We start from the raw sequence: 25,394 nt of genomic DNA, 5'->3' as shown, positions 1-25,394 counted from the left end.
GGGATCTAGAGAAGGTGAATTTGTTTATCTCATTACTTAATTTATGTTTTTGAGGTCCAATCATTTTTGGTTTTGTTTCTTATAGCTCTTTATATGTTATACTTGGTATCAATGCTGATAAAATAAGATATCAGGGGATGAAGTTGAATAAATATCAAGAAAATAGATCAAGATAACTATTTTCGGAGTGTTTTAGGTTGTTGATTTCATATCTAGATAAAATAAATGGAAAAATATGGGTTGGTTATATCCGGATTATGATCAATTTATTTGGTGTAAGGTCATTGCTTGTAACATTTGATAAGACTCCTATACAGTTTGTACTATGCATATAAATCCTTAGGTGCAATGGATATGCTTTCTGTAATATAGTTGAGTAGAAGATAAGATGATAGATAGTTTTACAAAAATTCTGGGATGGATTCCTTTGGTGGTTAAGAGGTTGCCTATTGAGTAGGTTGGGTTATTACAAAGTAGAATTTTAGTTCAATTGGCTTTATCCCCACCCCCACTTGTTTCTTGTGTTAAATAAATCATGAATTTTTGCATATATTCAAGTATCTTAAGCATCTAAAGTCTGAACATCATTGAATATCCAAACGTTGGAACTGAACAACCTTAATGTGTATGCTGAAGAACTTTTTATTATATCAAGAAGCTTAAATTTTAAATGCTTTAACAAATGCTAAAGAATTCGGTCCCTTCCTTTGCTTAATGTGTTCCACGATGACACATTACTATCATGATCAATAATCACCATCTGACACTTTTCAAGGTTTCCTTTAATATCTTTTAACAATCATCATACCCCGAGCTTGGTTTTCTCCTTCAAGGTTCATCTGTTGCTAAATGGCCACATGGGGAGGAAGTACCTTATTGGCTTGGTCAGCAGGCTCTTGAAACTGAAAGTGTTCCCAGAGACAAGCACTGGCCATCACAACTGTCACCCAATTTGGACTCAAAGCATCTCTGCAGGACATCCTCATACCCCGAGCAGCAGCAAAACCAACATTTTTCTAGTGAACCAATTCTAGTTTTTGATTTTGATTTTCTTTTCTTTTCTTGTGTTTGATTTTGATTGGGGAGGTAGTAGTAGGGGCATCGGGTATGATTTGAATCCTTCTGTTTTTTTCCACTTGTTAACTTTTGTATAAACCTCTTGAGTATTATCTTCTAAACTTTCTGGCTTATATTATTTTTGGTATATTTGCTTGACACCTCTGGAGTAAAGTACTTTTTCGAAATCTCAATGTTTGTTTCATTTCTCTTTTCAATTCCAACATTGCAATGTGTTTTTCTCGTCTTTGTTTGCCTAATAAAGCATGTACCTTTTTGTTAAATGTTTTCTTGATCTGTTGGCCAAGAGTTTGTGCTAAGATTTGCATTTCAACTTTAGGTATTATTCTTGTTTATGCTGTGGAGACTCGTATCTATATATAAACTAAACTATTGAACCACTTCGAGTAATTTGCAAATAATGAATGAATCGACTTCTCAAGCTAGTATTAAGTCATGTCACTTTCATCTCGCATAATGTGATGGTTTGATAGTTGAAATTATGGATGATCCGAATCTAGTCAGAGGTGATAGTTTAAGATTTCACTGGGCAACAAAGATGAGCAAATAAACAAGCTACGTAACCATGTATATTAATGTCCTCTTTCAAATTAATGCAAGATCTATTAGATCCTCCGTCATAGCCATTTCGCATGGACGAACCTCTCGCTTTAATTCTTAAATATATGAATATTTATGTTTATGCAAAATTTAATTCTTAAGTTATTTATTACTTCTAATATTTTTTAATTGTAGAATAATTAAATTATTTGTTTCATTAATGATATTTTAGCACATTAAATATGTATTATGGTTTAAAATTAATAAAGTAAGTTATATATTTTTATATTATTATATATCATAATTTTAGTAAATTCATATAATAATAATTATATTAAGAATTTTATTAAATTATATATTTTTATTAAATTATATTTAATAATAATTATGTTAAAATATGATTAAAATATTTATATTATATTATTTTAATAATCTTATTAAAATTTTATAACAAAACAATAATCATCAACTTAAAAAAAATTCTGCTAAGGGTATTCTAGTCATTTTAGTTTTTTCCCTTATGCTATTACACCTCCATTCCATTCAACCAAACACAAGAATACTATTACGCCTCTATTCCATTATATCTTTATTCCATTAAGCCTTTATTCTATTACGCCTCTATTCCATTACAGCGAACCAAACGTGCTGTTATTGTTTTGTTTCGATAAATAAATTTTTTAAATTTAAGATATTAGAGTTTAATGAATTAAAATATAATTATAAAAAAGACAATGATATGAAAAATATGAAATATGATACATTGAGTCTTAATATGAAATATAATTATAAATTTTATTTCTTTTATTAAATTGATTTTTAGTTAAATTTGACCCTTAACCTTTTAAAAGAGTTAAATTTGATTATTAATATTTTAAAAGAATTGAATTACTATTTTCTAATGAATAAAATATTAAAAATTTAAAGATGACAACCGCATAGCAATTCACTATACTCCATACTATTCTTTTCTTTTTTCTTTTAAAATTTTATGAACTTTTTATAAATTTTTTATGAAACAACTTTAAAACTCGAGGCCAATGTCTACCCTTTATTGAGCTTGCAGAACATGAATGAGTTGTACTAGACTCGCTCTCGTGGATACTTTGAGAAAATTTTTTTTAACTCCATTTGAAAAATTAATGGTCAAATTTAGCTAAAAATGACCAATTTGATAAAAGATATAAAGATTGAGTACTAAGTTTCTGATTATGCCCTATTCTTTTTATTAGCAAGCATCCTAAACGATATTAGTAATTTTAATTTCTCAATGTAATGTGATGATAATATAACAGCTTTATTTCTACATTTCTCTATTCTCTTGGAAAGAACCGTCCGCTTCTTCTGCTGTATACGGTGCAATCACTCAAAAGCTTTCACCGCTCTCCGAAAACCCTAATTCCATCACATACTTCCAAATCAAATACCCTGAAATATGGCTTTTATTGGACGTTCTCCGTCAATCTCATTTTGAATTACTCGAACCGAATCATTAAGCTGGAGTGAGTGAGGCACTCTTTCGATCATCGCCATGTTTGAAGCTCATGTAAGCTTCTTTTTCTTGCTTGACAGAATCAGTAATTCATGTACTGAGTCTATATAGCTTCGCAATATTTTGGAAGGTTATAAATTTTGTCAATTAAATTGTTATTGTTCGGTGAGTATTTGTTTAACGATTTATATCGGAGGAGCCTAATTTAAGGGTTTTTTCTTAGAAAAAAAAGGGTTTGTACCCGTTGTAAATTAGAATGCAAAATGAGTTACGTGGTTATCATCACATAGAGCATAAAAAACAGCAGTGTTAGATGATAAGAGAGGAGCGACCAAACATACTTATATTAGGCATAAATTTATACACGTTTTTTAGTGGGGAGATTCGTTTCTAAATGATATCGAGGTATGTGAACCAGCTAACATGGTTAGTGATACGTGGATGTTTGGTTTCAATTCGATGTCTGCATTCATTCATTCATTCATTCATTCATTCAATCATCATATTTCCTTGAGATTTTTATTTATTAACCGTTGAACCTTTGAGCTTATTATATTTTTACTTTTCTCATGTTATTACTTATTATCGTGGCTTTTAGACAATTGATCATTTGTGCAAATATAACTTGTTTGCACGTTTCTTTCGGGGCTACAGGCTACTGAATTTGTGCATATTGTTCTATGTTTATAGGTTTTGCATTTGCTTCGAAGATATTTGGGGGAGTATGTTCATGATCTCTCATTAGAGACTTTAAAGATCAGTGTTTGGAAAGGTTTCTTCAGAACTATTCTTTTTTCTTCATAGGAAATATTCTTTGTTCTTCTGTTCTTTTCTTACTGATCTTTTTACCATCTGTTTGAGCTACAACTGTTAAATGGCGGTTTCTTATGAAAGCGATCTGGGATGTAAACATGATGGCATCTTTTTTACAAAATTTCTTTCTTTCTACAGGTGATGTTGTTCTCAAAGATTTGAAATTGAAGGCAGAGGCACTAAACTCTTTAAATCTTCCAGTTACTGTCAAAGCTGGTTTTGTGGGCACCATAACTCTGAAGGTAACTATGTTCATCATTAGTGTTCGTTTTATTTTCTACTAGGTTTATCTTCTGGCACTTCAGCCATTGAATGGTCTTGGAAAAACAAATCCTTCTTATATATTAGTTTTTAAATATGCTTGGACATATAAATTTTTGTTCTAATTATTTATGTTCTTATTCATTTTTGTAATTTACATTGTAGGTTCCTTGGAAAAGTTTAGGTAAAGAACCTGTGATAGTTCTTATTGATCGTGTATTTCTTCTTGCTCACCCAGCTCTTTATGGCCAGGCTCTTAAGGTAGGATGATATTTTGTTTGCTAGGATTGAATTCGTTATAAGGTTCTTCTATTTTGATTTGAGATCTTATTTCAATTGTGTATAGGAGGATGATAGGGAAAAACTTTTCAAGGCTAAAATTCAACAAATTGAGGTAAACTTTTGCATTCATATATGATTTAGTACGCTTAAAGCATGTGTGCAGAATATTATTGTGATTCCTCCAACTATGTTATTCTTAAAAATTTACCAGTAAGACAATAACATTCTTCTGTTATCAAGTTCATGACTAAATATTTGTCATCAAATGGAGTCCTTAAAGATCTGGATTTTTTATCTAATGCTTAACACATTCATGATTTTGTTACGTTTCGTTCTTTTAATATTACATTTCTGTATAGAGATATGTTACAGGAGCTATTATTTGTAGCACATTAGATATTCCTTAACATCAACTTTATTGACAACAGTTTGAGAATATTGTATTTTTCGTTACAGGTTTTTGCTGTGTTGTTGAGTTGAAAGATCTATAATCCTTTTGTTCTTTAAGATCAATAATGATTTCTATAGATTGTTATTACTTTATTCTTATTTCTCTCTTCCTCTTCTTACACCCCCCCATATATGGAAGGGTAAAAACAGATGCTCAACATAACATTTTCAATAACTGAAGGCAACATGAACTAATTATCCTAAGCTTACATGGTCGTGCAGTCATGTAGAATTGTGCACACAAGATGCCATATCATATAAGCATTTTTGTAATTTGATGGCTTGCTGTATGAGAGTTTTCATTTCTGGTCATGCATGAGGACATAATTATTTTACACTTATTCTATTGTCTGCAGGAGGCAGAATCTGCAACTCTTGAAGCAATAGCTGGGTCAAAGCTAGGAAATGTATGTCTATGGATGCTAAAAATGTTTTACTTTCTCTCGATACTGTTTTGTTCTGTTTTTATCGATTAACTAAGATACTCTGAAATACATTTTTTTTATCTGCCGATTGCCTAGTTCACTTCTTGCTAATATGTTCTTCCTGGTAAAATCTTGATGGATGGCTCTTGATATGCTAATTGTTTTACTTTGTATCTTTCATAGTTAATTTATGCAGCTTATGTTAGTTTGAGTATTTTGATAATGCTCTTTGTTTTTGCATATCAGCTTATGTATCTTGGAGAAAATGTGTTGCTTTTTGCTAATAATAGTCACTCATTGGTAGCTTTTTTTCTTCCCCTTTCTGTTTGTATATGCAGCCTTCTTCTGGGAATTCATGGCTTGGTTCTCTGATTGCTACAATTATTGGAAACCTGAAGATAACTATTAGCAATGTACATATCAGATATGAGGATTGCATCAGGTGGTGATCATGTGCTTTTTTTTTTCTGTCTGTTTTCAGTTTGTAGTTTTCTTAACCTTTGTACGCTAAGATAGTTTTTTTCCTTCTAATCTCTCAGTTCCATATTTGTCTTTGTCTTTACTAACCGGTTTACTTTTTTATAAATGGACTGTAATCTTGTAGCAATCCGGGCCATCCATTTGCTTCTGGTGTTACACTGGCTAAGCTTGCTGCTGTTACGATGGATGAGCAAGGAAATGAGACCTTTGATACCAGTGGTGCTCTGGATAAGTTGCGTAAGGTTAGCTCTGTTTTGTTTCCTACCATATTAGATTATGCTACTGTCCTTTTGAAACAGTTGAGACTTGAGATGGGTATAAGTAATTGATAAAAGACGTTAATGGTTAAACACTATGGTTGTTTCTTGATATAGAGGGTATTGCGTCAAAATAGAGTGTGGCATCTAGATGCTTCTCAATTTCTCCTTGCTTTGAAGCTAATAATTATTCTTGGATTTCTCAAGAGAGGATGACGTGTATTTGAATAAACAAAATTCCAGTTTGATAAATGGCTATCTGCTTTTCAAGTCTGATCGTAAAAGATTAATTCTGATGTTTCAAATTTTGTGTTGTATGCATGCATAGAACTTTCACTTGAATTCGAAACAAGTATATGAATCAATTAATCTATGATTGGGGCTCCTTGAAGTTGTGAAGTTAAATGCATTATTATTATTCAACATTAGAGAATATAGCTTTCATGATGATGATACGAGTCTTCTTGAATTAGGAACTTTCGTTAACCCTCATTGGAACTGAATTTTATCAGTAAATTTTGGGGTTAGAAAAACATTGAGTTGATGAGAAATTTGTTTGTCTTTTCTTTGAGTTCTTGCAACCTCTGATGCTCGGGACTCGGCAAAATGACAGCCATACTCATGTCGACACGACACAACACGGGATATGGGTCGGATCTGTCAGACTCTTGTGACTGGGTGAGAAGCAAAGAACAAGAAGAAAAGAAAAAAAGTAGAAGAACTGGGGAGGCTGAAAGAGAAAAAAGAAGATTGGAATCTTGGAATCCAAGAAAGAACATGAAAACCGAAAAAATAACCTTTAAAAAAGGCTGGAAAAGTAAAAAGATAATTAAACAAAAGGTAAAAAAGTAAAGTTAAAAAAGAAAAGGTAAAATGTTGAAAAACCTATATATTGATTTTGGGTCTTTATTTATTTTGGATATGAAAGCCCAAAATATTTTTAATTGAATGTATAAATTAATTCCAAATAATATATTATTATACTGTAAATAATATTATATTTTTCCAAAATTATTTATAATTGATAATGGTTGAAAAAATTGTTTAATTAAATATTATATATTTAAATACATATAAAATGAGTCCCCGTATCTGTATTTTCTACTTGGATCCTTTTGTGCCATATCCCTGAGTCTTGAGTTTAACTCGATTGACGAGTCAAACCCTTAGACACGTACTTGTATCCAACACCTGTTCCTGAGGTTGAGCAACATAACTTGCAACTGAATTCAAAACCATGATTTGTGAGTTGGATGTCATACCATATTGGAGAGGACAATTTGTGAATCTAGGTTGTGGACTTACATGCCAAACTGAAGATTTTATTTTAAAAATTTCATATTTAATTGAATGAGAGAAGATGGGTCCATGCTCCTTTTGAACTTTTGAGTTTTTTATGCTTTCCCTTTTAGGTTTCTTTTGTTGATTTGTCAATAATTGCTACTGCTGCCTTTTGTTTTTGAATGACATGCAAAATATTCTTGCTAATGCCTGTGAAATTTGTGCTCAGTCTTTGCAACTGGAGAGGCTTGCTATGTATCATGATTCAGATAACCTGCCTTGGAAGATGGATAAGAAATGGGAAGATCTTAGTCCCAAAGAGTGGATTGAGGTTTGGCTCTTATGTTGCATTATAATCACATTCATTCCCATAGTTCCATAATTTTCGTTGTGTTAGCGTGATGATGATTAACTGAAACATTCACTAAATTTTAAATGTCTCATCTTGCTAAATTGTTGTATATATAGGTATTTGAAGATGGTATTAATGAACCTGCTACTGGATGTGAAGTGGTGTCGAAATGGGCTATGAATCGCAATTACTTGGTGTCACCAATCAATGGAGTACTTAAGTATCACAGGCTTGGCAATCAAGAAAGAAATGATCCAAATATTCCTTTTGAGAAGGCTTCTCTTCTCCTAAGTGATGTCTCCTTAACCATCACTGAGGTCTTATACTTATTCTTTTTCCATATATATAGTATGTATTTATTTAATATCTCCATTTCATTTTTCTCTAGAGAATAAGATAGATCTAAAGTTCAGTCTTCTTTGCATCTCCAACCAAGAAACAATAAGGGAAATGCTTCTTCTAATCAAGTCTTGAAATGAACCTTTTTTCCCTTTCTACAGGCACAATATCATGATTGGATAAAACTTGTAGAAGTTATTTCAAGATATAAGACATATGTTGAAATTTCCCATTTAAGACCCATGGTGCCAGTTTCAAAGGAGTCTTATTTCTTGTGGTGGCGATATGCAGCTCAGGCTGCATTGCAGCAGAGGAAAATGTGGTATGGAGTAATCCTTATATAAATATTTGCATTTGATAATTACTCTGAAGAGTACCTTGTCTGATAATCTGAAGATTTACATTTGAGTTCAACCTTTTTCTTCGGGATTAGTTGTCTCTTTTCCATCATCTGTGTGAATAAATGTATCCCCCCATTAAAATATATCTTTATTTCAGTATTCGGTTCTCGTGGGATCGAATTTCACATATGTGCAAGCTTCGTCGGCGTTATGTTCACTTGTATGCCAGTTTGCTACAACAGTCATCAAATGTTGACAAGTCAGAAGTTAGAGACATTGAGAAAGATCTTGACTCAAAAGTAATTCTTCTATGGAGGTAAGAATGTTTAGCTTTGCCTAAACTCTCTGCTCCCCCTCTTTGAAATAAAGCACAACTTGGTCATTGCTTGGACAAATGAGCTGCATGCTGGACGTCCCAATCTTTTACTAGTTCTGGGAAGACATGGTTTAGTTTAGTTGAGGTATTGTTTGGTAACTACTGCACAAATTTACTTAAGCTCAAGGGGAAACTAGATAGGTTTGCTTATTGTTAGCCATCATGATCATGCATAATTTTAGTTGTTAGTGCATGAAGTTATAGTCTTGCAGGCTGATAACTTTAGGTTTGTTTTAGGTAATTAGTTTTCAAAGTCCTGTATTGATTTCAACTTGCTATTTGGTGTATGATGTCAGTAGTAACCTCCACTGCTAAGGATGAAACATCCATAGATTCTGACTGCTTTTGTGATTGCTACATGAACATTCTTGTCATTTAGCCGTATTTAAACATCTTTATCTCGTTGACAATGGAAAGATTTTTAGCTTAATGATTTTAAGGAATTAGATGATAAACTAGCGGTCATGTTCTTGCCATTTAGCCGTATTTATGTTTCTGTATCTCTTTGAAAATGAAAAGAATTCTAGCTTAATAATTTAAAGAAATTAGATGATAGTGAAACCAGAGTCATGTTTTCTGCTTTGAAAGTTGGACTTGGCTCCACTTGCTATGTACCAGTACATGTCCTACTATAGTATGGATATGCATTTGGAATGGATGGACATGTATTAGATGCCTCCAGATCCACCAGCAAAGTTGTTAACAAATGATATTAGACTATGGACAGATATGGTCAGTCAAGATACAGAACCTATCATGGCTTACTAAGGAGAGAGAGGTGCACTATTATGAGTGTCTTCTCTTGGCCATAATTTTTCATTATGTTCAAATACTTGCTAGGATTAGAAGTTGTTGGAGTACCATATTTGTTCCATTTATATGATGAATTATTATTCAAATATTGAATAGACTGCTCTAGGTAATAGATGCATATATGTATGTATATGTATGCGAATCTGTTTTTAAAAGTGATCGAGGATATTAATGTACAACATAGTTCAACGATGTTGCTTCTTCACTGGTCAAATGTTTAACATTTTCCATTTCTTCTTGGACCAATTAGGTTACTTGCACATGCAAAGGTTGAATCTGTAAAGTCAAAGGAAGCAGCTGAACGGAGAAGGCTTAAGAAGAAAAGTTGGTACTCATCAATATGGTATGTGGAAATATGAAAAGATTAACTTGGTTTTGGTTATGATCTTGTTTTTAGTTTTTCCCCTAAACATTAACTTCTACAAATTGTATTCACCTATAATCTCAGGCGCACACAATCTGAAGATGCATCTGATGGGGAGGCTTTGGATGGATCGCAGTTAACAGATGAAGGACTGAGTAAAGAAGAGTGGGAGGCAATCAATAAGTTACTCAGTTACCAGCCAGCTGAGGATTTGATGTCACATTCAGGGAAGGACTTGCAAAGTATGATCCGGTTTATGGCTACTGTATCTATTAGTCAAGCTGCTGCGAGGATCATCAATATAAATCAGACAGAGATTATTTGTGGTAGATTTGAACAACTTCATGTGTCTGCGAAGTTTAAACATCGCAGTACCCATTGTGATGTAAGGTTAAGATTCTATGGTTTGTCATCCCCTGAAGGTTCGATTGCTCAGGTTTGTTTGCTTAGCATGTTTGAGCTGTTTCTTTCTAAAAGATACTTAGTTGATGATAACCAAAGATTTAAAATGAATACCAGGGAGAAGTTTATACTAACCTTTTTTTGTAAATATGGCTTTAATAGATTCAAACTCTATGCTATTGCCAGATTGGATGATGATATAATGATGTGCATTGCCTTATGTTGGGTTTTTCTGCAGAGTGTCTGCAGTGAGAAAAAGGTGAATGCGTTAACTGCTAGTTTTGTCCACTCACCAGTGGGAGAGAATGTTGATTGGAGGTTGTCAGCTACAATTTCCCCCTGTCATGTTACGGTAATTTCTTTGATCCTAGAAGGAAAAGAGGATGGCTTGGTCAGCATCAATTTACAAATGGAATCTCATCCTGACTTGTGTTTTGCATCGTGTACTATAGATAGTATCTTGTAGATCTGTTAACTATGATAATGCTTTTCAATTATCTCCAAAATTGGCTCCAAGCCTTTTTGCTTAGGAGGACAACAACTAGTATAAGGTAGGAATAATCCCATAGATTTATAGAATCTCTCATCTTGCATTGAGGAAGGACAAAATGTTGCAATGAAAAGGGTAGTGCCTGACTGATATGAAAGGTCTAGCTGAATGCAGGCTGAGTGACATGGTTTGTGTTCAAATCCCATTGGGGGTAATGGAGCAAACTTGGTAACCCCACTAGATTTTGTGAGGCCTTCTCTGGAGGCCCTTAACCTTCCAAGCTATGAAAATGTCATTCTAATTCTGGTTGAAAGTATCAAGTTCCTGGTCTTTGTTGTCAACTATTTTGCTCCCCCGGATGTTTTATACTGTAGTATTTTGCCTTGTTCAAATCCATCATTTGCACTTCATCTGTTAACATTCGGCAAGTGATCCTTTATTTACTTTCTCTGCTCTCATTTAGTTAGTTTTATCACCTCTTAGCAGATGAGGCTGGATAAATTCTTATGGCTTTTTGCAGATTTTGAAGGAAAGTTGTGATCGATTTTTTGAGTTTGTGAAGAGGAGTAATGCAGTTAGTCCAACTGTTGCTTTGGAAACTGCCACTGCATTGCAGGTAATGACATTAATAGAACTAGAATTTTACAGATCCACTATGTGGGTGAAAAAAAGATAAAAGTTAAAAGAACTGAGAAAAATAGTTTAAGAACAGGAATTTATGATAACTGTAAAAATAAGGGGTTGTTTTCTCAAAACAAATTATTCAAAATATGCTTAAGTTTGATATTATATCTTTTATTATATATTACGATATAAGTTGGATTTTGTGTCAATGCATGGCGTCACTTGACTAAATGATACCAAACTCAGTCAGTCTTGGTCACTTTGTAGAATAATGAGCATAGAAACAACTTCTTTTATCCTTTGTGCTGATAATTATTTAAAACCAATGGTAGACGAAGATTGAAAAAGTAACTCGTCGAGCACAGGAGCAGCTTCAAACAGTGTTAGAGGAACAAAGCAGGTTAAATTCTTGTTTCTACTTTCAATTGTGTTCTTCATATCTCATTTGTTTGATCATTTTGTTGGTGCCTTTTTTTACTTGATATTATGTTTTAAGCTGTGTTATCTTATTTGATATACCAATTGGAAGATCTACAATGGGCAGAAGGCAGGTGATACATTCTGGTGAAAAGGGCTTGAAGTTGAGGAACATGTCTATGAAATGATTGTTTATTAAGGGTTGGCTATGTTATTCATGTCAGTACAGGTCATGTTGCTTGGAGGTTGCTATGCCATTAAATAAACTTGATGCAAGTGAGGCTAAGGTTTATATGATTGAAGTGAAAACTAAATTGATGCATGGTTTGGTATTGTTGTCTTGTATTGACCCTGTATCTATTGAAATATTTTGGGCATTCAAAATGACATGAAGTCAACGTCAGTGTAGTTTGGTAAAAAAGATATGTAAATATAAAACAGTATTAAACTAGCCAAACAATGAAAAGGAAGGTAACTAGGTTTTGTGCAGTTATAATTATTACTCTAAAACAGAATGGTCTTTTAAAATCCCCCCAAAAGTGGAGTATCGCCATGTCCTTTTTATGCATACCTTCTCTCTCTCTCTCTCTCTCTCTCTCTCTCTCTCTCCTTGATAAGCTTGGGTTGACATTTGAATTTTTTTTTCTGCAAACTTTGAGATGCAGGATGGTTCATTCTTAATTTCTGTTCATTATTTATTGTCATGAAGGGTAAATAATTGAGTTTATGTTTTGGACCAATGCTTGGTTTATTAGTTTGTTACGTCTTGTTTTCTTGATTTTAAGCTTGGATTACACAGGAGAAAATTTTCTGTATGGTAGAATTCAAGTTGTTTTCTTGGGAAATAACTTAAGAGTAACTATTGCAATGCTGGATTTTATTTCTTCTTCCTAGTTTCAGCTTAAGAGAAAAAGCATGATAACTTTTTTATGGTTATTTACTTTTCTGCTTTGTTTCTCAGATTTGCTCTGGACATCGATCTTGATGCTCCAAAAGTTAGGATTCCTCTAAGGACACGTGGTTCTTCCAAATGTCAGAGCCATTTTCTTTTGGATTTTGGTCATTTTACATTGCATACCATGGTACGTGTATTAATTATTGACCTCTCAAATTGCCATTAATTAAATTTATTTGCCTAAACAGTTAATCATTATGGCAGGAGAGTCAGTCTGATGAACAGAGGCAGAATATCTATTCTCGTGTGTACATATCTGGAAGGGATATTACTGCTTTTTTTATAGATTGTGGTTCTGATTGCCAGAGCTGCACTTCTGTTGAACCGAATTCTAGCAATCGATCAATGGTGATGTCTCCTGGGTTGGAGAAGTTCGGCAATTTCTATTCTCTCATTGATAAGTGCGGGATGGCAGTAGTTGTTGATCAGGTATGATTTATCTATTTTTGGTTGCAGCAAGTAAAACCTATCACTAGATCATTTTCATTTTGAATTCTCTTGAATTACTCACATAATTTCTACTTGTGTATTGGAACTGCAGATTAAAGTTCCTCGCCTAAATTACCCGTCGACCCATGTGTCTGTTCAAGTGCCGAATCTTGGCATTCACTTTTCACCAGAAAGATACTGCAGACTTATGGAACTGTTAGACATATTATATGTTGCTATGGATCCTTGTGGTCAGCCTGGTGGTGTTGATTTCCAAGCTGGGGTGACTCCTTGGAGTGCTGCAGATCTTGCTACTGATGCCAAAATCCTAGTTTGGCGGGTTTGGTTTTAACTCCATTGTAAAAGCGAGTTCTAGAATTGGTACTTTGTCTATATGCACCTGATTTTAACCATGATTAACTTTGTTGGTTCAGGGTATTGGAAACTCTGTTGCTTCATGGCAGCCCTGTTTTATTGTGTTATCTGGATTCTATCTTTATGTCTTGGAATCTGAAAAATCTCAGAACTACTCGCGGTACTTGAGGTGTGGGGCCTTCCTTATCTCTTTGCCTTTGTTCATTGCCTAATTGGTGGTTAATACGTAGGATAGTAGTTTTGCAGCCTCTGTCTTCTTGAATTTTCACTGATTTCCCTTTTCTATTTGATAGTCCCTATGGTATTTTTAGGAAATCTAATCTATATTTAATTTTTGGAACCCTGCAGCATGGCTGGAAGACAGGTGCATGAGGTTCCATCAACAAATATTGGTGGGTCTCCATTATGTATTGCTGTGGGTCCTAGAGGGATGGACACTAAGAAGGTGAGCCATTTAATCTTGCAACCAAAGTGATCTTTCATTGCTAGTATGGTGTTTTATTCTAATTCTTCTAGATTTTTAAGTTCATGGGTTAAGGATCGAGTCACCAGGCAATTCATGGGAAAACCATCTTGGATTTATAAAGCTTTAGCCTTGTTTCAGTTCCTATCTCGTGAAGAGCCTATGATTATTAAGATATAGAACTTGTTGAAGGGAGATCCTAACCTTAGAACTCATCAAAGAGAGCTGCTAACCTTAGACTTGTTAGAAAGAGAGAGTATAGGGCTTTATTCTTGTAGACTAAAAAGCTAAAATTAACTTGTAGAATAAGCAACTAAAATTATGTACTTCTAATGCAGTAAAGTACTTAATGAATTATTCTAATTAGGAACATTGCTAAAATAAAGTTGTTTATCTTCTTTCCATCTTTGGTGCTTTTGACTTCTTGTCTTGCCTAGAATGGTATCCTTAACACACTCATGTTAAGTTGTGATTGCTTTGAATATCTGCTAGCCTGTTCATTCATGGTAACCTGCAAAACAACACTCTAGTCACTAGTTATTAAAACTCACAGATTCTCAGTTATCTCCCTGGCATTTATCAGTTTTCATGAAATTCTACCATTTCTTTAAACCTTAAACCTCAAGTATTTAACTTGATAGCGAGAATTGGTAATGATGAACTTCGTTAAAAAACATTCTAGTCACTAGTTATTAAAACTCACAGATTCTCAGTTATCTCCCTGGCATTTATCAGTTTTCATGATACCATTTCTTTAAACCTTAAACCTCAAGTATTTAACTTGATAGCGAGAATTGGTAATGATGAACTTCGTTACCCGGACTTGGCTTTTTGGGGTGCCGTACCTGTGTTGACACGATTTGACATGGGGTACGGATCAGATCCGTCGAAAAAAGGTGGACACGGCTGTGGGTTATTACTGAGAAGAGGAAAAAAACTTAGATTTGCTGAAATGAAAGGAAAAGATAAACAGGGTAGAAGATGACGAGGATAGAAGAAAGAGAGAAGAAAACGTTTGAAATAAATCAATAAATAATAGGGATAATAAATGCCATATGACTTTTTGCCTTTATAACAGAGAATAATATATAAAAATAATGTCAGGCACAATTTTTGGTGAAGGTCAGCGAGAAAAAAAGTAAAAAGGAAAGTAGGAAGGTGGAGAGTCTGGCAGGGAAAAAAAGTAAAATAAAAAAGAAAGTAAAAGCATATGGGTATAGTATTAAACCAGTTAGACCATATATAATATCATAAAAACCTTTAAAAGCATTAAAAAGAGATTTGATATTTTAAAAATTCAACATTAAAATCATTAATTTGGTTTTTTTTTTAATTAAAAATGGGTATTATAAAAAATCCGCTCTAAGTATCTGCGTCCAAATTTTGGACAGTGTCCCCATGTCAGAAATTTTACCACTTCACGAATCTGACCCTTAGATCCTTACCCGTGTGCGACACCCGTGTCCCGAGTATGTTAACATAGATGATTAACGAATTATGTATCAATTTCCAGTTCAGAACAAGTGATCAATTTTGATTGGAAATGATATACAAGGAAATGAGGAGGTATGAAGTTCAATTCTACTGTCTTTTCTTGGAAAAAGTTCATTGTATGTTGCCGCTATTTTACACTAAAGAATTTGTGGTACATTTCATTTCTTTTTGGTTGTCACTAAAGAGTTTCCTCAATAACTAGCATGTCTTTTGGTAGTAAAGATTAATTCATAATCAGTATCTACAGAAAATAGATGGTCTAATTTGACTATTAAAGATGGTAAAAAAAGGGAGTATTTAAGAAGTATTAAACAATCAAAAGTCAAGGCCACAGGAAGCACCGGCTTAGGTCATAAGATTACTATACATTCATAAGTGCTTCGTAAAAGGAGACTTTCTGGTGTGTACTGGTTTCTCTCATTATAGGAGGGGATTCTTATATTAAATATTGCCATTATATCGGGTAAAAATATTTATTCATTATCTAAGGTAAGCTTAATAATTATGATGCTTTTACAAACCAGATGGAATTGGTATTTATTTATCTATAAGGAAAAGCATTATGTTTTTTTTCTTAAGTTTGATTAGGTAAAACAAACACTCTTGATTTTATATAAAGCAAACTGTTAAATTATACTTTATGTTATTATACTTTTGCATGGGCTTGAATAATTATTTCTTTCCTTGTTTCAAATGAGTGTCTTTTCCAGGCTTTAGAGTCTTCAGGTACCTGGGTTATTGAATTCCGAGGGGAGGAAGAAAAGATAACTTGGTTGAGAGGACTTATACGAGCCACGTATCAAGCTTCTGTATGGCAATGATATAAAATTTCCTTTTCCTTCTTTTCATTTATATATTTTCATTTGGTTTTGATTACTTCATATTGCTGTAGGCTCCTCCATCTGTTGATATACTTGGAGAAACAAGTGATGGTATAAGTGAATCTGATGATCCTCAAACAAGAAATTCAAAAGCGGCAGACCTTGTTATTAATGGGGCAGTTGTGGAGACAAAGTTATACATATATGGAAAGGTTATGGTTATACAATTCTTAAAAACTTGATGGATTTCTGGCTAGAACTTACTTCAATTCTTATACAATTCTTCGTTTTAATGTCTCTTAAAATATTTACTTATTGAGCAATCAAATTTTACACCATTTTGCAGACAGGAGAGGGTGTTGCTGAGAAACTAGAAGAGCAACTTATTCTTGAGGTTCTTGCTAGTGGTGGAAAGGTTTGCTACTTTCTGTTGCTATTTGGTGCTAAACCAATTTGGAAATGTTAATATGAACAGTTGCTGTGATATTTTATGCTGGAAAGCAACACAAATTTTTTAAATTTTGTACTTTATTTTAAAAATCTGTTTCTTTCCGTTTTCCAGTTCTTCATCATGGCATGCATGTGTAGCATTAAAATATTTGAGAAAATTAGGTTTATTTTATTTATTTTCTGGGTTGCTGCATCTTTGAACTGTACTGATGATTGAAGAACACAGCCTATTCCTACCATCCCTTCGGATATGATAAAGATGAAGCTTAATTTAGTAAAACTTCCTGCAAATTTATTTACAATAATTTGGAGGAGATCTCTTCTTTTGGTAATGTAAAACTGGAAACAGTAGCAGTAAACATCCTGTCATCTTGCTTGCAAGTAACTCTTACTGAGATGAGAGGTGCCAATGACATCTATATCTGAACCCTATTGTTCTGAGAATCTCAGTCATAGTGCTGCTGTTACCCCGTGGTAGAATTGCAGTGGAACCATTTGTTTTTCATTTCAAACTCTGACGTGGATATTTTGTATGTTTCATTGGTGACTTATAGCTTACCATCATACTTGAAAAGGGGTTCTATTTGTCTCTCTCTACAAATTTCTAATCTGGAATATGCTCTTCTGGTTCTCTCTTTTATGTCATGGAGTAGGGATATTTATCTTGTACATAGAACATGGTTTCTAGGTTAAAGATTTGAACGTACCATTTAGGCAATATAACTGTAAATTCTGTCTCAGCCAATCATCCTAGAGTTCAGTACATCAGCTTTGCTTGTGGTATTGTGCAAATTGGGCTTGCCAGTTCAGTCTCACCTTGGCATCAGTCTTCTCTTACCCTTATTGATCGCACACAAAGAGACAAAAACTTTTTGAAGATTGTCATGAATGAGGTGCTTATATGGGTTGTCAAATTCCACTCATGGGATTGGAAAGAGATATTTCCATATGATTACTTGTATACAAATCTAGTCTTGTGAGAAAGCACTATAACATTAAAACTAGATGTTTTTAGTAAATGAAATACCAGTAATCTCCATATAGGGAGTTAGCTTTCTGTATTCTCCAAAAATAGATTAAGTGACTGGTTATTTCTTTCAACATTCTCAAATAAATATTCTTGTGTATTTCTTTTATTCTGTAAAAATAAATATATTTCAATGTTCTCAAACAAATAGAAGATATCGTGCCTGTGCTTTCTATATGATTTATTTTATTGAGGGTGGGTATGTCTGCTTGCCTTTTGGAATCTCCAGCAGAATTACCATTCTGCTAGCTTCTTATTTAGATTTTTTACTACTGTATATCGTCTTCTCTCATTAAATCTTTTATTTATTTTTTTATTTCAACCCCAAGTAACTATATTTAATTCCATTGAGTTACCTATTTGTCTATTTGTTGCTATTAATATCTTTTTACAGGTGACAATGATTAGTTTGGGGAGTGACCTATTGTTGAAGACAAAGCTGCATTCTTTGAAAATAAAGGATGAGCTTCAAGGTCGTCTGTCAGGCGATCCACAGTACTTGGCCTGCTCTGTGCTGAAAAATGACACTTCACTTCAATCCCATCAAATTTGTGGTTCACATGGAAACCAGATGTCTGAGTTGCACCTAGATGACGATGATACTTTCAAGGATGCTCTGCCTGAATTTATGTCTCTGACTGATCCTGGTGCTCTCTCACAATATATGGATATGCAGGATGCTTCTGGGTTTGAGTCTTCTGAAGTGTTAAATCATCAAAACAGTTTGTTACAAGGAAAGAGACTTTCTGGAGAGATATTTTATGAAGCTCAAGGTGGTGATGATTTGGATTTTGTATGTGTTACTTTCTCAAAGAGGGGTTCTGGTTCACCTTTTTATGATGGCATAGACACACAGGTATTTAGAATATGCATCATTGACATCCATTAAAATTCCTTCACTTGACTGAATTACACAGCTAATTGGTTCAATTGAAATTATCAGATGAGCATTCGCATGTCCAAGCTGGAGTTTTTTTGCAACAGACCAACTCTAGTTGCTTTGATTGGGTTTGGCTTGGATTTAGGCTCTATGAGTTATCCAGCAAGTGTTATGGATGTACATGAAACATTGGATGATAAATCTTTGATGAATAAAGAAAAGGCTGAAGAAAGTGGTCGTGTTGATGGGTTGCTGGGGCATGGTAAAGCTCGTGTTGTATTCTATTTGAACATGAATGTTGGTAGTGTCACTGTGTTTCTTAACAAGGAGGATGGATCTCAGTTGGCAATGTTTGTGCAAGAAAGTTTCCTGTTAGATCTTAAGGTGAAGATAAACATCTTGCTAATCACCTAATAATGTTTGTCTCTTATGGTTTCTCTTTTGCAATTTGAATTTGATTCTCATATTTTATTTTGATTTTGTTACATCTATAAACTCCAGGTCAGCTCAACTGTGGTTTTAAATTTCTTGTGCATATGTGACTTAGGATTTGGTTTCATAATTTTCTACTTTCTGACGATTTTTTAAAAACTTTTCCTACTAAGGTCCATCCGGCATCCCTTTCTATTGAAGGTACATTGGGAAATTTGAGACTTCGTGATATGTCACTTGGAACAGATAACTGCTTAGGTTGGTTATGTGATATACGTAATCCAGGGGTTGAATCCCTTATAAAGGTACATCAATGTTTAAGCTGATATACGTTTGCTGGCATATGAGGCATTTAGATTACTTTTGATTGTATACATGTTTGTTGGTTTCACATTTTCCTTTTTTCAGTTCAAATTCAATTCGTTCAGTGCTGGAGATGATGATTATGAAGGGTATGATTACAGCTTGTTTGGGCGACTTTCTGCCGTTCGAGTTGTTTTCCTCTATAGGTTTATTCAGGAGGTATGCTGGGATACAGTTTGAATTGTGTTCAGTTTTAGCATTCGCACATTAAGTTATGGTTAACATTTTAACATTTGAAGTTCTCGTATTCACAAATAGCCAACATTTGATCATTTTTGTGTTGCACTAAGTCTAGTTGTTCACTTATTCTTAGACTATTCCCACCTTTCTTGTTCTTATCACAGTGTTTGTTATTTTGTATCTAAAAATGACTGGAAACTCGGTTCTGCAGATAACAGTTTATTTTATGGAGCTTGCCACCCCACATACTGAAGAAGTAATAAAACTTGTTGATAAAGTTGGCGATTTCGAGTGGTTAATTCAGAAATCCGAAATTGATGGGACTACTGCTTTGAAGCTGGATCTCACACTTGACACTCCTATAATTATAGTTCCAAGGAATTCACTGAGCAGAGAGTAAGTTTATACTCCGTTATCCCTTGTTATTATTTAGTACTCATTTGGTTAGCCAATTTCTCTAAAATTTTGCATTAAACAATTTTGAGATTGTATGGTAAAAACTCGGAAGATCGAGAACTGCTTTCCTTGTATTCATTTAGTTTATGCTTGAATGTTAGCAAATCACATGAGTGTAAATTTACATGGCATATAGCTAACTATTTCTGTCAATATGATCAATGTTTTCTTGAACTGTAACTTCTGAAAAATGTTTCAACTTTCAATTAGCACAGTTAAAATAAGTAGCACATTTCTAGGTTTGCATCTGTTTGCAAAGTTCTTTCTGTTTGTTTCTTTTTGAATGTCATTAGCCTTGCTCCTGTTTCCTCTACTTATTCTTCATAGACCTTGTATTTGGGATAAGATGCTTTGTTTATCTAAGTATAAGCAAAACTGTTTGCTACATTTATGAACTGGGAAAAAAAACACTATGAAATGGTTACAGAATCACCCAATATGCTGTCAAAAACCTGCACATTACGTTAATTATCCGATCCCCAATTAACAAAAATCTTATTAGGAACAAGTCTGAATTTGCACTGAGCTGAGAATCCGTATTGAACTTTAATTTTGATCTGAATGAATATCTGGAAACTGCCTTCCTTGCTTCCCATGTAACCAAAAGTTCTGTTCCTGCCAATAAATGTAGATATGGGACTTCCTAGCAAATGCTGGAATAGGATAATTTTTAATTAGAAATTGAACTTCCCAAGATGTTTATATTACTGAATTGGGTGAATATTATTAATATATTTTCCTTTTGCAGCTTCATTCAACTTGATGTGGGTCTGCTAAAGGTCACTAATGAAATAACTTGGCATGGATTTCCTGAAAAAGACCCTTCAGCTGTTCATCTTGATGTTCTTCATGCTGAGGTATATTGCTTATGTTTATGCAGTGTCTCAACTTAGTATTAAGTTATGGTTGAAATTGTGTTAAATTTGCAGATTCTTGGAGTAAACATGTACGTGGGAATTGATGGTTGTATTGGTAAACCACTGATTCGTGAAGGCCGAGGGCTCGATGTTTATGTTAGACGGAGTTTGAGGGATGTTTTCAGAAAAGTCCCATCATTTGCTTTGGAAGTTAAGGTAATCTTTGAACTTGAAATTTTGGTGTTCTATAATTGTTAAAGTACTATAGTGGCTGCTCCATTTTGTTAGGTTGATATAGTGGGTAATATTGTGTGCATGCTAGTTAGTTGTTCCTTCATACTGAAAACTGTGGAAACTACATCTTGCATTTAAGTCTTTTCCCCTTTTATCTTTTTTCCCCTTAATAATGGCTGCAAACCTTTGTACTGGGCTAGATTCAAGTTCTTGCTGTTGATACTTGTGCACAGTTACCCTATCAAAAACACGTTGGTGGCATCTGAGTCCTTCAAATTGAAGTTGGCAACCCAAAAATTAATCTTTTGTTTAGCGATTATATGAATACATAATAGACTGTCTTACACTGCCTAACTGGTTTCAGTTTTAGCACTATTAAGCACTATGACTGAACATGGACATTTCTCAGTTGTTTTCTTTAAGAACTCTCATTTTCCTATACTTTGTAATGCTGACTAGATCTGATGGCCAGCCTTGCAATAATGGTGGCTGCATTGTTTCCAAATATAATTTTTTTTCATTATTTCTTGTCATATATCAGGGGTTGTATCCCTTGCTCTCTTTTTCTTAATTTTTAACTCTTAATAGTATTTAGTTTCATTTCATAATTCATATTATATGAAATCTGGCTTTGTTGGATTGGAGTACCTTGCTAGTGATTCCTTTTTACAATAAAATTCTTCAGTTAATTCCTTTTGATGCTATTCTCTGCAGGTTGATTTTTTGCATGGTGTAATGTCTGATAAAGAATATGATGTTATTCTGAATTGTACAACTATGAATTTCAATGAAACCCCAAATCTGCCTCCAAGTTTCCGTGGCGGCAAATCTGGTTCTAAAGATACAATGAGGCTACTGGTTGATAAGGTCAACATGAATAGTCAGATGCTTCTATCACGTAGTGTAACTACTGTGGCAGTTGAAGTCAATTATGCATTGTTGGAATTGTGTAATGGCATTCATGAGGAATCACCTTTAGCTCGTATAGCTGTGAGTATTGATATTTATTTACTATTGTTATTGCTATTGTTTGTTTTGAGGATAGATATTTTATTTTCTTTGTTTAATGTTTTGCTCTTGACTAAGCATGTATTGTTTGTAATAAGTAAAAAGAAAATAGCCTTGATTGGATATTTTTGAATTAGTTTGAAGTTTTATGCCTTCACTTACACATACTCTTGCTTTTTTCAGCTAGAAGGTCTTTGGGTATCATACCGAATGACTTCATTATCAGAAACAGATTTGTATCTGACTATTCCGACCTTTTCTGTTCTGGATATCCGCTCCAATACAAAGCCTGAAATGAGACTCATGCTTGGATCTTCTGCTGATGCTTCGAAACAAGCTTCCAATGGAAACTTTCCACATTTATTAAACAAGCGTAGCTCGAGCAGAGTGAATTCTGAAGCCTGTTTTGAAAATGTACCCATTTCAACGATGTTCTTAATGGATTACAGATGGCGACTATCCTCCCAATCATTTGTGCTTCGGGTTCAGCAGCCTCGAGTACTTGTTGTGCCGGATTTCCTTCTTGCTTTGGGTGAGTTTTTTGTACCAGCATTGGGGGCAATAACTGGAAGGGAAGAAACAATGGACCCAAAGAACGATCCAATAAGTAAAAATAATAGCATCGTGCTTTCTGATAGTATTTATAAACAGGAAGATGATGTTGTGCACTTGTCACCGAGTAGACAGTTGGTTGCCGATTCCCATGGCATTTATGAGTATACGTATGATGGTTGTGGAAAGACTATCATTTTAAGTGAAGAGAATGATGCTAAGGAGTCTCACTCTACAAGTTTTCGTCCTATTGTTATCATTGGATGTGGTAAGAGGTTGCGATTTGTCAACGTGAAAATTGAGGTATTTGTGCTTCTAAACTTTTGTGCTTTGTTTGATATTGTTCAGCTACTTTGCATAAATGAATATGCCAATGAGAATGTCAGACATGAACTGGAAATATTTCTGAGTACAAGTGTTCGAATGTCTGTTTTGTATTGCATTTTTTGTCATCATATAAAATAGCCAACCACATAATCATTATGAATAAAGTCCATTGCATTTCACAACTAATTCTAAATGATCACACTAAAATGGTAATAGTTCCAGCTAATGGTCAACACCTGCGTGACCAGGATATTTGTGGGCATTGGCAAAGTGATCTTAGCTGTCACTTCTCATTTGGTTATTTGCTTGGCATACCTATTAAGTATGAAATTGGTGAATTTTACATACTGGAAAATATAGTTTGGCTTCAAGAATATGTTGTTCTAAAAGTGTTATAATGTGGAATACTGTTCCCTGTATAATGAGAGGTTATTATGGCTTGTCTTATGGTTGAGTTATTCATATTCATACTCTCTATAAAGAGCAAAGCTTATATGTTATGTTTTTGTTATCGAGTATTTGATGGTCATGATCGAGAATTTCTTTCATGTAACTTTTATCAGAATTGTCTTTATTTTATAAACTTCTTGATTGTATTTTTAAAAATATCTCCATCAGAATGGTTCACTTTTGAGAAAGCATACATACTTGGGCAATGATAGCAGCTATTCAGTCTCACCAGAAGATGATGTTGATATATTGTTGATGGATAATTTAAGTTCTGATGGAGACAAGAAGAATGTAGATAGTATGGAGCTAATAAACGCTTCAAAGGCTTCTTCAGATTTAGAAGACAACCAGAATTCTGTGGAGAGTTTCACTTTTGAAGCTCAGGTATGTATAATTCCTTCAAAAGTTGCATATTTTAGATAATCCTTCAAGGTGGACTTTTTTAAAGTGAAAAACCTGTAGTTGTTGGCTTTTCACATTAAAGCCTATATTGTTATTGAGATTTTCCTGCTGACAACTCTGGTTTCACTTTGCTGCCAGCATGTACTTTCCACCCTAACCCTCTTCTAAAACAATGGATTTTATGATCCTTTTATTTGGTTTTATGCTAGATTTTGTGTTCTTTGAAGTCAATAATTAAAATAGATAAGTTTTTCTCTTGAATATTCTGAAGGGATTGTGGCAGTCTAAATTTCAAGCTGTTGAACGTTTTGTAATGTATTAGCATATGAATGTTTGTGCTCATCTTGGTTTCACTCTGTAAATTGAATGTTACTAAAATATCGGTTTGACATTGCCTCTTTTTTTGGGACATGGTTTTGGAACATTGTTGTATCTTATTAATATTTCTTGCTATGCTGAAATGAGGCAGTTAATGGGAAAGATTTCCAATAATTAGCATCTGCATACATCTTATATTGTTTTGTCTACTCTCTGCTGCAATCATTATTCTATCAACTTTTTCAACTGTCGCTTCAAAGTTTGAACGTGCTCCGTTCCTGAATCCTGTCTCTGGTGCTGCAAAATGAATAAGATTGTTAGGAAACTAAATGAAACAAATACTAACTTGATAAAATATGCCTTGGAATGAGATATGCATTTCTTAATAATTATGTAAATTGCACCTCCTCAGTAAGAGTGGCAGTGGTTTACAGAAAGCTCCTTGCTTGCTTATGCATATGGAGCTGAGTTTGACCAAATGTTAGCATGCCTGTATCTGTGAAAGGTTGCATTTATAGTCCACTGGCAGTATAGGCTTGCTGTCTACCTAGTTTTAACATCGGGCTTTATTTAAGACCTTTCTTAATTGTCCTTGCTGTTGCTGTAGTTCTCAGCACAATGATTCTTGCATCATATAAGCATTGTATTATCAAGAGTTGACAAATAGGGATCTAGAAGTGATTCATTCATTGGTTTGAAACTTTGGAAAACATTTATATTACTTGGCTAATTGGGATCCATCTCTCATCATTCCTGAAATCGATTTTTTTTCTGATTTGACAATACCTGATTAAACTTTCTCATCTGTTGTTAGGTTGTTTCTCCCGAGTTTACCTTTTTTGATGGTACAAAGTCTTACTTGGATGATTCGTCTTACGGTGAAAAGCTTTTACGTGCAAAAATGGACTTGAACTTCATGTAAGAGCTGCACCCGATCTGGTTTCTATATTTTTGCATATTCTCATGGTTATTTTCATTTCGCTGGTGTGTGATAAGAGGCAGCAAATGATTTCTCAGAGGATTTTTTCTTTCTGCTGTTTAGTGT

The 25,394-nt window shown here is 33.9% G+C and overlaps 1 protein-coding gene across 2 annotated transcripts in view; it reads left to right on the top strand.

Annotated features, from left to right (window-relative positions):
* The first annotated feature begins 2,915 nt into the window (after positions 1–2,915).
* The window catches only part of LOC105776291 (uncharacterized), a 38,669-nt gene continuing 16,190 nt past the window's right edge, over positions 2,916–25,394 (top strand). For both annotated transcript variants that reach the window (XM_012598860.2, XM_012598859.2), the window contains exons 1-36: positions 2,916–3,163; positions 3,800–3,881; positions 4,061–4,164; positions 4,349–4,444; positions 4,530–4,577; positions 5,272–5,322; positions 5,679–5,782; positions 5,945–6,062; positions 7,588–7,689; positions 7,827–8,027; positions 8,211–8,371; positions 8,548–8,706; positions 9,830–9,922; positions 10,028–10,379; positions 10,584–10,697; positions 11,356–11,451; positions 11,792–11,859; positions 12,838–12,958; positions 13,036–13,260; positions 13,373–13,600; positions 13,695–13,804; positions 13,984–14,080; positions 16,303–16,401; positions 16,485–16,625; positions 16,760–16,828; positions 18,285–18,746; positions 18,834–19,154; positions 19,376–19,507; positions 19,611–19,724; positions 19,957–20,141; positions 20,950–21,058; positions 21,131–21,274; positions 22,007–22,282; positions 22,484–23,155; positions 23,798–24,013; positions 25,164–25,267. In XM_012598860.2, the coding sequence (XP_012454314.2) occupies positions 3,149–3,163; positions 3,800–3,881; positions 4,061–4,164; positions 4,349–4,444; positions 4,530–4,577; positions 5,272–5,322; positions 5,679–5,782; positions 5,945–6,062; positions 7,588–7,689; positions 7,827–8,027; positions 8,211–8,371; positions 8,548–8,706; positions 9,830–9,922; positions 10,028–10,379; positions 10,584–10,697; positions 11,356–11,451; positions 11,792–11,859; positions 12,838–12,958; positions 13,036–13,260; positions 13,373–13,600; positions 13,695–13,804; positions 13,984–14,080; positions 16,303–16,401; positions 16,485–16,625; positions 16,760–16,828; positions 18,285–18,746; positions 18,834–19,154; positions 19,376–19,507; positions 19,611–19,724; positions 19,957–20,141; positions 20,950–21,058; positions 21,131–21,274; positions 22,007–22,282; positions 22,484–23,155; positions 23,798–24,013; positions 25,164–25,267 (5,789 nt within the window). In that variant the 5' untranslated portion in view covers positions 2,916–3,148. The remainder of the gene's footprint in view (positions 3,164–3,799; positions 3,882–4,060; positions 4,165–4,348; positions 4,445–4,529; positions 4,578–5,271; positions 5,323–5,678; positions 5,783–5,944; positions 6,063–7,587; positions 7,690–7,826; positions 8,028–8,210; positions 8,372–8,547; positions 8,707–9,829; positions 9,923–10,027; positions 10,380–10,583; positions 10,698–11,355; positions 11,452–11,791; positions 11,860–12,837; positions 12,959–13,035; positions 13,261–13,372; positions 13,601–13,694; positions 13,805–13,983; positions 14,081–16,302; positions 16,402–16,484; positions 16,626–16,759; positions 16,829–18,284; positions 18,747–18,833; positions 19,155–19,375; positions 19,508–19,610; positions 19,725–19,956; positions 20,142–20,949; positions 21,059–21,130; positions 21,275–22,006; positions 22,283–22,483; positions 23,156–23,797; positions 24,014–25,163; positions 25,268–25,394) is intronic.

Source organism: Gossypium raimondii, chromosome 10, assembly GCF_025698545.1.
Source record: "Gossypium raimondii isolate GPD5lz chromosome 10, ASM2569854v1, whole genome shotgun sequence".
Lineage (NCBI taxonomy): Eukaryota > Viridiplantae > Streptophyta > Magnoliopsida > Malvales > Malvaceae > Gossypium > Gossypium raimondii.
Note: the sequence above shows the minus strand (reverse complement) of the source record. Positions and strands in the feature narration are given on the sequence as shown.